The 16,987-nt window shown below is 46.1% G+C and overlaps 2 protein-coding genes and 1 pseudogene across 7 annotated transcripts in view; 2 read left to right on the forward strand and 1 right to left on the reverse strand.

Moving 5' to 3' along the window:
* The window catches only part of Alms1 (ALMS1 centrosome and basal body associated protein), a 97,613-nt gene extending 95,075 nt beyond the window's left edge, over window positions 1-2,538 (forward strand). For all 6 annotated transcript variants that reach the window (XM_060383640.1, XM_060383644.1, XM_060383642.1 and 3 more), the window contains 2 exons: window positions 525-624; window positions 1,444-2,538. In XM_060383640.1, coding sequence (XP_060239623.1) covers window positions 525-624; window positions 1,444-1,488 — 145 coding nt within the window. In that variant the 3' untranslated portion in view covers window positions 1,489-2,538. The remainder of the gene's footprint in view (window positions 1-524; window positions 625-1,443) is intronic.
* Window positions 2,539-11,124: 8,586 nt separating this feature from the next.
* On the forward strand, window positions 11,125-11,942 carry LOC110547175 (glyceraldehyde-3-phosphate dehydrogenase-like; annotated as a pseudogene).
* A 3,253-nt stretch (window positions 11,943-15,195) lies between these two features.
* LOC110547154 (N-acetyltransferase family 8 member 3-like) lies at window positions 15,196-16,987 on the reverse strand. The gene is made up of 2 exons (XM_021634504.2): window positions 16,908-16,987; window positions 15,196-16,324 (listed from the first exon to the last, which is right to left on the reverse strand). Exon 2 carries the CDS (start codon window positions 16,254-16,256, stop codon window positions 15,573-15,575), a length of 684 nt encoding a protein of 227 aa, XP_021490179.1. The 5' UTR covers window positions 16,257-16,324; window positions 16,908-16,987; the 3' UTR covers window positions 15,196-15,572.

Consider the following 16,987-nt stretch of genomic DNA (forward strand, 5'->3'; position numbering starts at 1 on the left):
AGTTAAGACATTTGTGAACTGCCACATCATTGCTAGAAATTGAACCTGCAAGAGCAGCTGGTACTCTTAACCATTTCTCCAGACCGCTTTCTACAAAGAGACTTTTTTAATCTTGATCCATTGCAGGCAGTTGATTGTGAGAATGCCATTGAAAAACTAAGTTACAAGTTACATTTCTAGGGCTCACTAGGAGATGGCTTTAATAAGAAGTCATGTAGTTGTGTGGCGCTTCTGAAGGGATGGGTTGTTTGGTTTTTGGTTTTTTTGTTTTTGTTTTTATTGACATAGGTTTGTTTGAGACAAACAAACAAATGTATATGGCCTTAGTTGGCTTGGAACTTGCTCTGTAGACCAGGTTGGCCTGGAACTCATAGAGATTCTCCTGTCCCTGCCTGTGCTTCTTGAGTGCTGGGATTACCACTCTTGGCACTGCTTTCTAGCCATTGGTGTAGAGAGAGTCATTGTGTACCTTTGTGCCTGATAACCTTGCTGCTTTCTATCTTTCCACTCATGCCATTTCTAAGGATTTATGAGCAGCTTCCAGAAGTGAAGAAGAAGAGAGAAGAGGAGAAGAGGAAATCAGACTATAAATCCTACCGGCTGCGAGCTCAGCTCTATAAAATGGTTGGTTGAGTTGACGCTGTCCTTGGAGGGATGGATCAGGCTCATCAGCGGAGGGAAATAGAAACAGCCTGACTCACGCTTTTGAGAGGCAGAGTGACTGAGAGCTGCGATTTCACACACCAGGTAGTAGTTAGCCTTCAAATCAGAGTGAGCTGTGAGCCACCCTTTCTGTGTCTGCAAGTACACCAGACTTCACACAGGCAGTTAAGCCCTCATAGCTGAACTGCACAAAGTACCAGACTTATGATCCCTTACAGTGAGTCTCTAGAACTATGTAAACACACTGGACGGTGTCCCTGAGTCATCAGGGAGTGAGGGCTAGAGAGTGGAGCCTCTAGGGCAAATTTTATTAGATGCCACACTGGCTACTTGCGGGAAGGGTCCTGTCCTTCACAGTTTCTGTTTTCCTTACTGTAGTTTAGAGGAATGTGAACGTCACAAGCTGAATACCAGACCAGACTATTTTGAGTTTTGAAGACTGTGTCTGGAGCACCCAGAAGCCTGGGCATTGTGGGGGAGACCCCAGGCACTGCATGGCCTGCCTGCCGTGTTAGCATCACTCAGGCCCTTGCTGTGCTGGTCAGCCTGTTGGCATTCTGGATTATCTGTTTCCATGGAGAAGTGATAGGTATGCTTATAGACCATCTTTCTAAAATGCTTCAGGAAACACTTTTTTCCTGATAGCCACTGTCAGTAGGTAAGATTCACAAGGTTTAGGGACAGTCGTCTAAGACTCCTCAGCAGTGTGCTAAGATGAGGATGACCAACCACCTGTGCTGGTAACCACATCTGACTTCTTTCCTGTGTTTTCTTCCACAGAGAATAACCAATCAACTCCTGGGGAGAAAAGTGCCTTGGGACTGACATAAGACTACTTTCCTCAGAGCCTAAGAATAGTTTTTTATGAGTCCAAAGAAGCTAATTTATACTTTAAATGAGTGTGATTTAATAAAGCTTTGTGTTTGTCTATGTGTGATTTAGTAACTGTGGGGTCTGGGGCAGCAGCAGAGAAGCTGGTGGTTTGGAAGCAGACCTCCCTTCTCCACTGAGACCTTGCCCACAGGCTGTGTGTAGGCATACTTAAATTTTTTTATATGTTTCTTATATCTTTTTCTCCATACTCTACTCCAATCCCTTAACACTCCAACACCAGGTAGGAGAGGGAAAGGGTTAGTGGGAGAGGGGCACAGTTCTCTTAACTGCTTCCTGCTGGTCAGTCATTGCGTGTGTTGGAGCCAGTCTAATTCTCATTTCAGGAGACCTCCAACTTCTTGTCTCACAACAGCAATCAGGAGCAGCAAGGGGGAAGCAAGAACAGCCTTGTTCTTTCCTTACTCCACACTCTCCAGAGTCCTCAGATTTGAACTATCTGCAGCTGGCAAAAGCGCCTCTCAGAGCCCAGATGAAGCTAATAGTCTGTTTCTGTGGACCATCTGAATCAGTCCCACATCCCACACCTGCGACCAAAACAAAATCATTTTTGTATCCACAACAGCCATGCTTCACACCGGAACTCCGAGTTCTAGAAGAGGGAGCCTCTGTTTGTATGCGCTTTTATACCTTTAGAAAATAAACCGCTGCTGATTGACTCATAGTGAAACAAGCAGCAAAAGGTAATTTCTCTCCCATGTGAAGCGGAGCAGGGAGCTGGCAGATGTGCCCTGCTGTGTGGAGGGACGTGGGCTCACAGAATGGAGTCACAGCGTGCTGTGGTGATGTGTGCTGCTCACTGTGGGCTTGTTTGGGATGTTTGGTCCATGGCCACACATCACCTGCCCAGAAGGCTCCCAGCCTTTGGCAGGTCTTCCTCCACTGGCTCATTTGTGGAATTGAAGCCTCAGACCACCCCTCATCTCACATGAAACTATTCACAATGTAGAACAACTTCTAGAAAAGAAGTATCAATAAATGATTCCCACAATGCTGTTAATCTAGTGCCTGGGAACAACACAGACCTGGAAACCAGCTAAAGCCCAAAGCTGAGGAACAAAGGTGCTGTAAAGTCAGCAGCCGCCTCCCACCTCTACAAGGGTAGGTCCAGCCAGACCAGGGGACATCTCAGACGACTTTCTGAGATGGCATGAGAGCAGGTCCTATCCTCAGTGCCCTGTGAGTAGTCAAGTTGTGCAGCCCAGACTCGTGCTTGTACCCAGAAAGATCCCAAGTCAGGTGCTCAGTCACCTGTGAAATGTCAGCAGCTCTGAAACCCTTTCAGCTCCAAAATGCTATGACTTTGTTCTTTGTGGATATTTGGAATAGAAATAGAAAGCAATGGTTGTCTCAAACCCCAGTTTGCAAGGCAACTTAGACAGGATGGAAATAATGAATGTGATTCCTCGGGCCCAGCATTGAATTGTTCTGAGCATTCATTCGGGTCTGGTACCCGGGAGTGCACAAAACCAGGGGGAGCTGGAGCCTCCCTGCTCCTGTACGCAGAGGTCTTTTGTAGCCCTGTACTCATACTACCTGTGGTCCCCCTCTGCTCCCAGACCACAAGATGGTTTCCATCTGTGCTATGTATTTGCAAAAGGAAGGGTTCCCACCTCAGGCTTTACTCCTAGGGCCATCAGACAGCCCTGCTCTCCCTCTGCCAGCATACACCCTGACAGTGCTGGCACACCTCTTACTCTGCTGGAAGCCCAGGCCAGGCCTGCACACCTGCTGCTGCTTCTAACTTCGGTGGATTTGCTCTAGAGTTGCTTGGCCACTGCTTACAGAGCCCAGCTTTGGAATCTAGGAGATACACCTTGGGTATGTCTTAAGAGGCATTTCCAGAGAAGTTTAAGTGAGGAGGGATATCCCACCCTGCCAGAGCCAGCCGGGCAGAGTCAAATGGTTCTTGAGTTGGGAGTGAGGATTAAAATTAATAAAATAAACACACAGCACACAGGAAACTTTTTAAAGGTCCAGACTCGACAGCCACAGCAAAAGGCAGGCTGCTGCAGCAAGTCTCAAGTCTGCCTCCTCCTCTGCCTCCAGCCTTCTGACCACTTTATTTTTTGAGGAGTTACTTTCAGCCAGTAAAACATCTCAGAACAATAGGTTAATTTGCACAAGGAGCCTGAGGAAGAAGTGTAACCCTCATAAGCTATCCCACCTGTGGTCACAAACAAAAGGAGATGGACTTGCAAGTTCTCCTCTGCCATTAGTAAAGGCCTCCTAAAAATATCAAAGCAGGCCTCTGCTGAGTCACAGCTCCCGACACCACCCCAGATGTGGATGACACACACAACGTCTGAGGGACTGGAGTTCCAGCTGCATAAAAAGGAAGTGAGTTGAGCACCATAGGCCCTCTTTCTCTGCTTTCCGTCTGTGGACTTGTGTGACCAGCCCCGCACATGCTTCTGCCATCACAGCCAAGGCTGCACTCCCCACCATGCCTTCCACGGTACACTGTACCCTCAGATTTTGAACCAAGCAAACTCCTGACATTGCTTCTTCTCAGCTATTTGATCACAGAAATAAGACAATTACTAATATCCCAAGTAGTATTCCCGGTGCTGGGGCCTGGGAGTAGGGACTGTGCACATGCGTGTAGATACTTTACACTTGTTCTCAGCCTTGCTGTTGAGCAGGCAGCACACAAGCCATGACTGAAATCCTTTATAGAAGGGCAGGTGGGGTGTTCTGCACAGCGGACCCACAGACTTCTCTCTTTAATAGGAGTATGGTTTTTTATTATTATTATTATTAAAAAGAAAACCTACACTAGAGCTTGTTGGATGGCCCAATCAGTAAAATGCTTGCCATATAGCACGAGGACCCAAGTTCAACCCCCATCACCTATATAAAAACCTGAGGCAGTGTTTGTTGTAATCCCAGTTCCTGGGAGATGACAGGCATATCCCAGGAGCTTGATGGCCAACCCACCTAGATTAGCTCCGGGTTCAGTGAGAAGTGGGGGTCTGGAGAGATGGCTCAGTGGCCAGGAACACTAGATGCCCTTCTAGAAACCCGTGTTTCAGTCCCAGCACCCATGTGGCAGCTCAACCATCTGTAACTCCAGTCTCAGAGAATCCAACACCTGGTCTCCAAGAGCACTGCCTGTCCATGGTGGGCAAACATACATATAGGCAAACACCCATATGCATAAAAATTAAGTTAAAAATATTTTTTAGTCTTACAAACGTTTATTAAGCAAGTTTCATATGAAAACATACATGACTTGATGATACATCATAGTCAAACACCCCTTGAGGAGTGAACTCCACTGAACAGCTATTTAGACTTCTGGCATCAATATGACCATCAATCACAAGATTCTTTGAGATCAAAGTACCATGGTATTCCTTGTACACGTCTAGCATCATTTAACTTCCTCATAAATGTCACCTCTGGCAGGTGGGCCTTGCTCATGGCAGAAGTGAGTGGCCTCACACTTAGCACCTGGCATAAGTTTTAAAAAGTGAAGTGGGGAGCAATTAAGGAAGATACCTGACATGACCTCTGGCCCCCACGTGCTCACACAAATGCATAGGCACCTTCACATACATGTACACACACACAAAGGTGCATGCACACATAACCCCAATTAAAAAATGCTTAAAGGTTAAAAGCAAAACCAAAGTTTTTGGAAGAAAATACTGAAGAATTTCCCTAAGAATTTAAGTGTGCACCACATGTATATGAGGTATTTGTGAAAGCCAGAAGTGGATGTTGAATTCTGTAGAAGTGGAGTTACGGTAACTGTCAATGGGAGAAACAGCTCACCTCAAAAGAATAAAGGGAACACTTTATCCTAAAGCATGTATGAGTGACCATGGTCCAGGAACACAGATTCAGATTATCCCAAAATTCTGTGTTCCAATGTGGAAGCAGTTTTGTGTTTCATGAAGTTTGTATAGTCTTACAGAAAGGAAGAAGTCCTAAGGCAAGCTTGAAGTACATTGGTGGGTACACCAGAGAGGAAGGTACAGTGAGATGGGGGAAGCTATTCCATAGGCCTAAGATGCTCTCTGATGGCATCCTTAGCTTTTGGGTTGGTGGAAGCTAGTGTTGTGCTACAGCGATAGAGTCTAAAAAGTTTTTAAACTAGTGTCACAAGATGTAAGCTCCAATATGGAGTGGGCCAAGGAATGGCTGTTTCAGAAGGGCTAAAACTAGCCCAAGATAAGGTAACTAGTCTCTGAACCTGCAAAATTCCAGTTTCACCAGTACTGGAATGCCAATTTTTCAGAATTTCTTCCCAGAAGTGTTTTAATTCCCAGCCAGACACAGCTTCTTTTCAGGTATCTTCATTTCACAATTGTGAGCTGCCATGTGGGTGCTGGGCACCCAGTCCAGGTCCTCTGTCAGAACAAGTGCTCTTCATCACAGAGCCATCTCTCCAGAACCTTCCTGAAGAATGTAAAGAGAAATATCTTAAGGAACAAAGTACTACCCATAAAAAGGTTGATAAATGTGGTAGCTAAAATGTTATCAGTTATAACGGGAGAAAGCACACACGCACGGGGGAGAAGATAATTGGAGCATGGGTAACCAACAAAAGACTTGTATGCAGAATATATAAAGAGCCTATATGAGTCAACTTTCAAGATTGGCAATGTAGGAAATGAGCTAAATAACAGGCACAGGCAATTTCACAGAAGAACAAACATCTGAATCCTAAATATGGAAGGTTATCCTGCTTTGGGCAAATGTACACTAAAAATACACACACACACACACACACGCACACACAAATCCTTTTTGGGCAGTGGGCTGGCAAGTCTGACATGCAAGAGTTGGCCAAAAAAAGGGGTCAAGTGGAGTTCAAGTACAGCTTGAAGAAATTTTCGTTCACTTAGAACAACTGAGTCCTGGGACAATGCACCCCACTACTCATCCAGAAAGGCTAACGGTGGCGTCTTCATATCCTTGCAATGAGCAGGAGCAACTCCCATCTCTCACAGGAGAGTAGGTCATGACAAGTGCTATAAAGAATTCTAGGTTAGAGAATTATCCACCATGTGAACATTAGAAACCATGTAGAATATATTCAAAAGCTGGGACGTGAATAGGAGAATCCTTAGTTTGAGGTGATCCTGGGCTACAAGGATAGATAGATTGTCAATAGATTAAATAAAGTTAAACAAGCTAAGGTAAATATTGCCTAGGGACATGTGGACCCAAGTAATTTTGAGAGAGAGAGAGAGAGAGATTTTTATTGATATTATATATGATATGAGAAAAGATGAGATGAGATGGGAGCCAAGGGGAGGTGGGCGCATGGCTCAAGGGTTAAGAGCACTTGGTGTTCTTGCAGAGCACCTAGATTTGGTTCTCAACACCCACATGGCAACTCACAACCATCTATGACTTCATCTGTTAGGGTTCCAATATCCTCTTCTAGCCTCCATACACATGATACATATACACACACCCAGGAAAAACACTCACACACATAAAAATAAACTTAAAAATAGATCTTAAAGACACATAATAAAGCTTGAATGGTTAAATTAAGGCACCATGCATATGGTGAATGCCTTTACAGGGAAGAGGAAATGCTAAATCAGGACATCCAAGGGACCATAAATCAAGAAAAACAATGCAAAAAGACAAAAACATACTCTTGATCAGTGAGAACAACAATCTAAAAGCTTCTGAAAGGAAAACAAGATAGAAATAAGAAAGGGAGGAAAAGAGGCAGAACAGGAAGGAGGGGGAGAGGAAAGAAGATGAGGAAGGTGTGTATGGGCTAGTCGGGGAACGGGTGGCTGTGTAACTGTCCCAGACAGAGAATGGGCACAGCTCTTACACTGGAAAGAACCCAGTTCAAACTGCTTGGCATGGGGGCACATGCCTGCAATCTCAGGCTGGAGCAGGAAGGAAGCAAGTTTGAGGAGAAGGATCCGCTGCTCTTGTCCTCCTACTCACCTTTCTGTCTGTCACCAGGGAGGCAAGGGCTGCAGATTCAGCTTCATCCACCCACTCTGGAACCCCACATATCCACCAGACATCAAGTTCAAACATATCCCGGTTGCCCAGCCGTCACCCAAACTACCAACTACCTCTGCACACCTCCAAGGCAAGGACTCCGTGCTCCCCACAGCCACTCCCACTCCCTCCTCAGAATGCCCCCCAACCCATGCACCATTTGAGTTCCTCGCGCAACCATCTTTTGGCCAAACCATACCTTTCTGAAGGAGCCACAAGGTTTAGGTTTTGTTAAGTTGAGGCTTCTCTGCCTTCCTGTTTCCTAGTGTGCACAGCCGAGGGCACACTTATCTGATTCTGCTCATCTCTGTGCGGTGGGTGCTTGTGGCGGCCTATGCCCCTCTCTCTTTCACACAGGGCTGAGCTAAGATGCAACAGAGAGGGGATGTTAGTTCGTCAGAGAAGAGCCCCACCTTAACCTTCTCCTGCAATGCCTGGCCAGACAGCCCCCGGAAACCTTATCAAGCTAATTTTAAAGCTCTAGCCTTCTACCTGGCCATGATTCTCTATTAGCTCTATTGATCCTAAAATGAAATTGTTATATATATGAAAACATCTCACTGTGTTGCTAAAGCTGACCTCAGACTCACTGTCCCCATGCCTTCTACAGCCATACTGGTAAGTTTTAAACTAAGTCCTCTCCACTGAATGCCGTCATATTGATTTTGTTCAAAAGATTAACCAGGGTTGGACAGAGAACTCGGCAATGAAAAACACTTGTTCCTCTTCCAGAGGATCTGGGTTCAATTCCCAGAACCTCATGTGATGGCTCACAACAGTTCTAGATCTGACACTCCACTCTGACCTTCATTTAACACAAAAACCACAGCTCTCATCTTAAAGGAATAAGAGGTAGTTTATTCTGGAGCTATTTGGGATGACCATGGCCTTGGAAACACCAATTTAAATGATCCCAAATGCTATTTTCCAAAGGGAAAACAGTTTCATGAAACTGTACTTTTCCAGAACAAAGAAAGTTTAAAATACACAGGTGGGTATATCAGAGAAGCAGGTATGGTGTGATGGGGAAAGCTCAAGTACAGGCCTGAGACATTCTGAAAACATTCCTAGCCTTTGGGTTGGAGGAAGCTAGTGGTCTGGTAAGTTAACAGATTCTAAAAGGTTGCTTTTGTTGTTTTTTAATCTATTAGTCACATGATATTAGTTCCAAATAAGGGGGCAAGGGATGGCTGTTCTGAGGACCAAGACTAGCCCCAAGGTAAGGAAACTAGCTTTAGACCTTCAATATCTACTGAAGTTGTAATCTGTCAACCAGCCTGCAGACACAGCTTCTTTTCAGTTTTCATTCACAGCACTCATTGCTGCGCTTATATACATGCAGGCAAAACACCCTTACACATAAAGTAAAATAAATAAATTATTAATAAAAATGGTTAACCAACTGCATGCAAAAAGTAGCTTCCAGATGCACCCCCTCCCAACTCTAATGGCTTTAGTTTAAAATTCACGTCTCTATTTTAAGTGTGGTTTTCTTTTTCATAGACTTAGCATTGTTTTCCTGTTTCCAAAACAAATGAATTCTTGTCAAACAGTAGAAACAATGGCAGAGTATGCTAACAGATAAATGGATAAATAAAATATGGCTCATATATTCACAGGCCAGGCATTAATAGTTAGCCCTTTCTGCATGTATATTTGTGTACATTTTATATGCACACAGGTTTGTGTATTTGTGTGTGTATGTGTGTGTGCACATGTGCACATGCACATATGGAAGCCAGAAGTTAACAATGGCTATTTGCAGTGGTTTGAATGAAAATGGCCCCCACAGGCTTATATATTTGAATGCTTGGTCCTTAGCTGGTGGAACTGCTTGGGAAGGATTAGGAGGTGTGACCTTATTGGAGGTGTGTCACTGGCTGGTGGGCTTTAAGATTCCAAAAGCCCATGTCATTCCCAGTTTTCTGTCTTTCTTTCTCTACCTCCTACATTTTGGGTCAGTGTGTAAGCTCTCAACCACTGCTCTAGTGCCATGCCTGCCTGTCTGCTTCTATGCTCCCTGTCATGATAGTCATGGGCTCTCGCCCTAGTGAACTGTAAGTAAGCCCTCCAATAAGCTCTTCTAGAACAGCCTTGGTCATGGTGTTTTGTCACAACAATAGAAGAAATAAGGCCCAACTGGGCTGTTTTCCTATCTAGCTTGCTCTTAGGATCCCTTGTCTCTGCCTCTTCCAAACTGAAATACAGTTGGTTCACCATGGCCACTCAGCCTTTAGGTGGGTGCTAACAATTCAAATTCTGTTCTTCAAGCCAAAAAACAAGGTAGAGAGACAGGCATGGTGATGCACAACTATCATTCCAGTGTTTGGAAGGCAAAAGCAGAGCTCAGGGCCAGCCTGGTCTACATAGCCAGCTCCAGGACATCCAAGGCTACATGTATATGCCTGGCATGTACCCAGCCCTAGATTTAATTTCCAATAACACACACACACACACACACACACACACACACATACACATAGAAATTCTGATACATTATATAACATATAGGGACCTCAAAAACATTACTAAAGTGAATTCAAAGAATCCAGACACAAAACGGCAAGCACTCTGTGATTCCACTCAGATGGAATACAGACAAAGCACATTCACAAAGGTAGCAGAAAGTAGACATGAACAAGGGCTCAGGGGGAGGTGATGGAGTTATTGTCCAGTGTCCACAGATGAAGAGTAGACAGTAGGGATGATTGCTCAACACTGTGAGTGCGATTAGCACCCCCAAACTACACACTTAAAAATGCCTTAGCAGCGGTGTGGGCAAAGGAGAAATGCCTTCCCCACTCATCCCTTGCCACCTGAGGCTGTCAGGTAGACGATCTGGCCCTGAACTCATTAGAGCTGGAGAGTTAGACCTGCCTCTCACCAGCTGTAGCAGTCAGGAGAGCTGACCCTGCACCTCACCTGGGCAGCACAGTATAGCTGGCCCTGGTGGCAAAGGCACTGGTGACCCTGCTCCCTGCTGGCTGAGGCATTGGGTGAGCTAGCTGAGGCAGTCCTGGAGAGCTTGCCCCTGTGGTGTGGGCACGGAAGAGCTTGTGGGCTGACCAACTTAGCTACCACCCAAGCCCAGACCCAGAACTTTGAGTTGGCCCAGCCCAACATCTACCCTATCGATGATCTGCTGGAGCATCTAAAAAGACCAGTCCTTCAGATTCAAAGCTGCAGGACCTCTATGACACAGGGCAACAACAGGCTATTCGAGAGGAGCCCCCATGAGGATCCAGAATTGATGGTGTAGCAGAAGCCAGAGGCCTCGAAACACACCAGTGACTCATTTTCAAGTAAAGATGTGTGGACAAAAGGGTAGGTACCATGTGACACGCTGGCACTCTACAGCTTCCATAACAAGATTTTGTTTTATTCTATCTTTTCTTGGAGAGGTTGCATGAACAGAGGCAGATATGAAGATACTGGGAGATGAGTAGGATTGGAGTGCATGATGTGAAATTTACAAAGAATCAATAAAAAGTTTAAAAATTCTTCTTAGTAGCTCTCTACCCTTCCATGTTTCAGAGATATCCACATCTTCTCGTGCAGTGCCAGCCTTACCCCTTAGACAAGATGGTGAAGGTCAGAATGAATGGATTCGGCCTTATTGGGCACCTGGTTACCAAAGCTGCCTGCTCATCTGGCAAAGTCAAGATGGTTGGCATCAATGACCCCTTCATCAACCTCAACTACATGGTCTACATGTTCCAGTATGACTCTACTCATGGCAAGTTCAACGGCACAGTCAAGGCTGAGAACAGAAAGCTTGTCATAGATGGGAAGCCGTCACCATCTTCCAGGAGTGAGATCCCACTAACATCAAATGGGGTGTGGTTGTGCTGAGTATGTTGTGGAGTCTACTGGTGTCTTCACCACCATGGAAAAGGCCAGGGCCCACTTGAAGGGTGGGGCCAAAATGATTATCATCTCCTCCCTTTCTGCCAATACCCCCATGTTTGTAATGGGCATGAACCATGAGAAGTATGATAACTCACTCAAGATTGTCAGCAGTGCTTTCTGTAACACCACTGCTTAGCCTCCCTGGCCAAGGTCATCAGTGACAACTTTAGCATCATGGAAGGACTCATGACCACAGTCCATGCTATTACTGCCACTCAAAAGACTGTGGATAGCCCCTCTAGAAAGCTGTGGTGTGATGGCCGTGGGGCTGCCCAGAACATCATCCATGCATGTACTGGTGCTGCAGAGGCTGTGGGCAAGGTTATCCCAGAGCTGAACGGGAATTTCATGGGCATGGCCTTTTGTGTTCCTACCCCAACATGTCTGTCATGGATCTGACATGCTGACTAGAGAAACCTGCCATGTATGACGACATCAAGAAGATGGTGAAGCAGGCATCCGAGGGCCCACTAACGGGCATCCTGGGCTAGGCTGAGGACAAGGTTGTCTCCTGTGACTTCAACAGTGACTCCCCCTCTTCCACCTCTGATGCTGGGGCTGGCATTTCTCTCAATGACAACTTCGTAAAGCTCATTCCTGGTATGACAATGAATACAACTACAGCAACATGGTGATGTCCCTCATGGCCTACTGGCCTCCAAGGAGTAAGAAGCCCTGGACTACCCCCCGCAGCAAAGGCACAAAAACAAAAGAGAGGCCCTTGGCTGCTGAGGAGTCCCTGTCCCAGCTCAGCTCCTGACACTGAGCATCTCCTTCACAGTTTCCATCTCAGACCCCCAGATTAACAGGAGAGTCCTAGGGATCACTACTGTCTTTATTGAATACATCAATAAAGTTCACCACACCCACAAAATTGTCTTAGCAGGTAAAGGCTGTACCACCAAGTCTGACAACATGACTTTGTTCCCCTGACCCACAGTTGTGGAAGGAGATAACTGACTCCCATAAGTTGTTCTGACTTCAACACAAGCATGCATTTATACACATCCTCTCTCATACACAGAGAAGATAGATAGATAGATAGATAGATAGATAGATAGATAGATAGATAGATAATAGACAGATAGATAAATACAGGCAGAGTGATGCATGTCTTTAATCCCAGCAGAGGCAGGCAGAGCTCTGTGAATTCAAAGCCAGCCTGGTCTACACAGAGAAACCTTGTCTTGTGGAGAGCTGAGACTCAGATGCCACCAGATGGCTCTGACATTCCGCCCTCAAAACTGTAAACAACCTCCAGTACGCATGCGCAGTAAGCAAGCACGCTAAGCACGCCAAGCCGGAGTCATCAGACGGGGTAAAGAGTGAGCAGCCAATCAGGGTATTGACACGTCACTTAGGTGCGACCAGGGCTTATATAAACAGCGCCACATCGGGGCTCTCTCTCTCTCTCTCCTTTCCTCCTTTCATCGCTTAACTGTAATAAAGGCTTGTTGCACAAGGATTCTTGTGTCCGAGTGAGCTCTTGCTTGCGAGACGATCACACGGCTTCCAACATTGTCTCAAAACCCATCCCCAAATGTAAAAAACAAAACAAAACAAATTGTGTGTTATATACATTTACCACAATTTTTAAAAATGAGAGGAAATCAGGCAGGTACATTAAGTCTGAAGGAGGCCTGGCTGACAGGCTTCAATTGTGTATGCTCTTGTCCTCAACTGCATGTGTATGTGCCCAGGTGAATACATGTGTCCAGAAAGCAAACAAAATTTAAAAAAAAATAGAGTATGCTTTAACCAATAACATATTAAATAATAGGAAATGTTTTTACTTAGAGAGGTTTCATTTGGCTCACAGTTTGACAGCACAGTTCATGATCAAGGGAAGACATGAGGCAGGAGCGTGAAGCAGCTGGTTACATTACATCTACAGCTAGGAAACAGTGACAAATGCTCAGAAATGTTAACATTTACCATTCTCAGAATAAAACTGTGTCCTTCAAATTGAAGAAAGTATTTATTGGCTGAAAAAAACAGGAAGTCTGGGATCAGCAACCCAGGTTTTCTCACTGCCGGATCCAAGTCACTAACCTCCACAATTATCTTTGTCCACACCCTCATCCCTTCCTAAGTTTTGGAAGCACACCAGTCCCCTATCTCATGCATGCACTAATCCTTGTACAAACCATGAGCCCATGTTTTTCTGCTCCGTGGAATCCCCAAAATTCAAGAGTTTACTTGAATTTCTTCCCATCCCAATTCTAATAGAAGCACCCCTCCACTCATACCTTCACACTTTTGGGTTCCTAGGACAAGTGTCAAGCATCATTAGTGCTACTCCCTTGCAAAACACGGTGTCAGACTGGCCGAGAAGACCCTCAGAGGCTCTGGCACCAGGGGGTTGAGGTTTAGAGTGGTACATTCCTCATTCCCGTGGCCATATAACAGCAGGTGACACAGCAGCTCCTCTACCCCCATAGAACTTCCAGGAAAGGGCTGGCCAACCAAGCCTGTAAAGTGATCTGAGTTTGACCCCCCCAAGCCACCGGCTCCCCAGTATCCATATAAAAAGCTGGGTGTGTAGGGGCTTGTATCTGTAACCCTAGCAATGGGGAATGAAGATGAATGGACCTCAGGGATTGCTGGCCAGCCAGACCAGCTAAAATCAGCAAGCTTCAGCCAGTGAGAAACACTGTCTCAAAAAAACATTTGAGGTTGAGTTCTGGCCTCTTTGCACAAGCACACACACACAGCACATGTGTGTTTACATGCATGCATATGCCTTCCTTGACAGCATTACTACCTCTGAACTTTAGAATTTTATCCACAGCTATAGGGTTTTCAAATTATTTTCAAATTATTGGGGGAAGACCTTTACAAAGTTTAAAGTTAACCATTTTGTTTTTAAAATTATTATTATTAAGATAGGCTTTCATTATGTGGCTCTGGCTGGCCCGGAATTTGCTATGTAGACGAGGCTGGCTTTGAGCTACCTCCTGCCTCTCAAGGCATGCACACACCTGGAGTCAACCATTTTAAAACACACAAGTCGGTGGCATTTGATAACGTTTGCACTGCTATCCAGATGTTGTCAAAACCCCAAGACATCAAGGCTTACAGGAGCACATGATCAGGCACTTAGGGAAACCAGGAGTCCTGGGGCAAGGTGGAGAGAACTGAAGGGGTGATATGTGGGGGCCCTACTGATCCTGCAGCTCTTCTTGGCTATGTCCAGCCTCCCTCAGGACATGATCCGGTCCAGTCAGCTAGCAAAGGGTGGGAACAATTTTTGAAATACCCTGTGTTCTGTCCCCAGCGTGTGCAGAGGCGGTTGAGCACGCACAGTGTTGCCTTATTAGCTGCTCACAGGGCCAAATCCCGCTCCTCACCTCTGTAACTGCAATCACACCGCCAGGGTTCAGAAAAGGCCTTCACTTCTTTATGCTTTTGCTTTGGTTATCTCCGTAAAAACCTCGAACCCCGCCTAACCTAGCCTGCTAGAACAAGGTAATAATGCTTTGGCCAACCCAAAGACCCTGAGAGCTGTCCTTCCAAGCTCAGTAGATGATCAAAAGAGTCATAAGCTAGATGAATTTTTTTTTTACTTTGTGTTGCTTTTATACATTACCTTGGTGTTAGGTAAAGGACATCCCAGATGGATAACAGAGAGCAGCCACTGACACCCTCCCACCACACACACAAACAGATTTACTCGGGTGTTCTTGAGAGTGAGGGTTACTGTAAGGTTATGGGACAAGCTAAGCAAATAAAGACAATTAGGTGTATGACAGATCTTATATATGAAAGAGGTTTATTAGGTGGATATGAAGAGAGGGGAGAGGGAGGGAAGGGCAAGCAGGACATAATGGGGAGAACGAGGGGGGGATGCCCCGATAGAAAAAGGAACCAAGAGAGCAAGAGAAGAGAGGACCAAGAGTGAGACCACATGGCCAGCTGGTCTCTTTAAGGAACAAGGTAACCACGCTTTCCAGGTGTGGCCACCTGGCAGGAGACACATGATGACATAAGTTGCTAGGCAACCCAAAAGCAGATTTTGTTCCCAAATCCTAACGGTTAGTGTTTTGCCCCTGAAGTGTCTAGGTTTGCTTGTCACCACTCCAGAAGCAGTCAGATCCTGCCTGAGGTACACAAGAGAGGGCTCACAGGCCCCCTTCCAGAGCAGAGGTGAGGCTATACTTGAAGTGTATCATTGGAGATTTTCTCAGTCTTGAGACATTAGTGAAGAAGGACTCACCGGTCTTCTGGAAGGCCATGCCCTGATAGAGAGCCAGGGCTGCGTACTGCAGCATACTGGTGGTAAGGACCACTTCACTGAAGCCCCGTGCTTCCGCAAATCGGAGGACAGTCCTGACCATAGCTTTCCCTATCCCCTGTCTGCGGTGCTCCGAGGACACAGAAAGGTGATATAGCCGCAGCTGCTTCTTTGGCAGGAGAGGATCTTCCACTGGCCGGGCAGCCACCATGCCCACTATCTGACCTCCAGACTCGGCCACCCAGAAGCAGGAGTCATGAGAACTCAGGTAGGTCGTAGTGATGTCAGCCATGTCTGTGTGCAAACATGTGACCATATACTTTTCCCACGTGTATTTTGCAAGGAGCCACAGGGAAACAAAGAGGGAAAGGCTGGACAGAAGAACCAGAAACCAGGAGCCTGAGGCCAAGAATAGAGTAAGAGGGACCCCAAGTAAGAGCAGAAGGGTTCCGGGCAGCATCAGCATGTGGCAGAAGGTGGCGGGGATGTGCTCCTCCATGCCGCTGGAGAACAAGTCCACCATGCTCTTGTGGTCATTGTCCTGGTATTTGCGGATGTGGTAAGGAGCCATGGGAGACTTCTGGATGTCAGGTCTCAAAGGCCAAAGACACAGCTCTGACTGTATGTTTCCCTGTGATCCTGCAGAAGAAAGAAGAAACCATGCAGTTCCCCCAGCCAAGTTCCCAGCTTGCCAGTAGCCTGCTCAAGTATCTGAGTGTGGGAATGTGTGTGTGTGTGTCTGTGGGAGCCCTTACAGGAAGAAAGCAAAAGGCCTGACGCACTAGTTGGGGTGCTAATTTCTCTCCCTATCTAAATGTGACACTGGCTCTGCACTTAATCTCTCTGGACCTGTTTCTTCATCTGCAGAACAGGACAAAGAAACACTTGCCTCCTAGGGTCTCCCAGAAGCATGGTGGCCCCCTTCTCTCCTATCTTCCTGGCCCATTACTGAATTTCTTGGAGCATGGAGCTAGCACCCGGTGGCAGCCAGTCTTCATGTCCCAACCCCTTTGATCTCTCTCTCTCTCTCTCTCTCTCTCTCTCTCTCTCTCTCTCTCTTTCATCTGTACATTGCAAATGCAAAATTTCCAAGAACAAGTTTCAACAAAGCCACTGCCCCTTAACTCTCAACATTTAGACTTTTGAGAAAAGCCAACCAAGAAGGCCCCATTACTCCAGACAAATGTAGAGACCCTCTAACCTTGTCCCCAAGACTGCTTACCTGCTTGCTCAGAGCTAAGGGTCTAGTTCAGCCTTAGTGCCATGCTTGTGACTGATAGTCAAGCTAGTCTGTGATCTACC

Source organism: Meriones unguiculatus, chromosome 5, assembly GCF_030254825.1.
Source record: "Meriones unguiculatus strain TT.TT164.6M chromosome 5, Bangor_MerUng_6.1, whole genome shotgun sequence".
NCBI lineage: Eukaryota > Metazoa > Chordata > Mammalia > Rodentia > Muridae > Meriones > Meriones unguiculatus.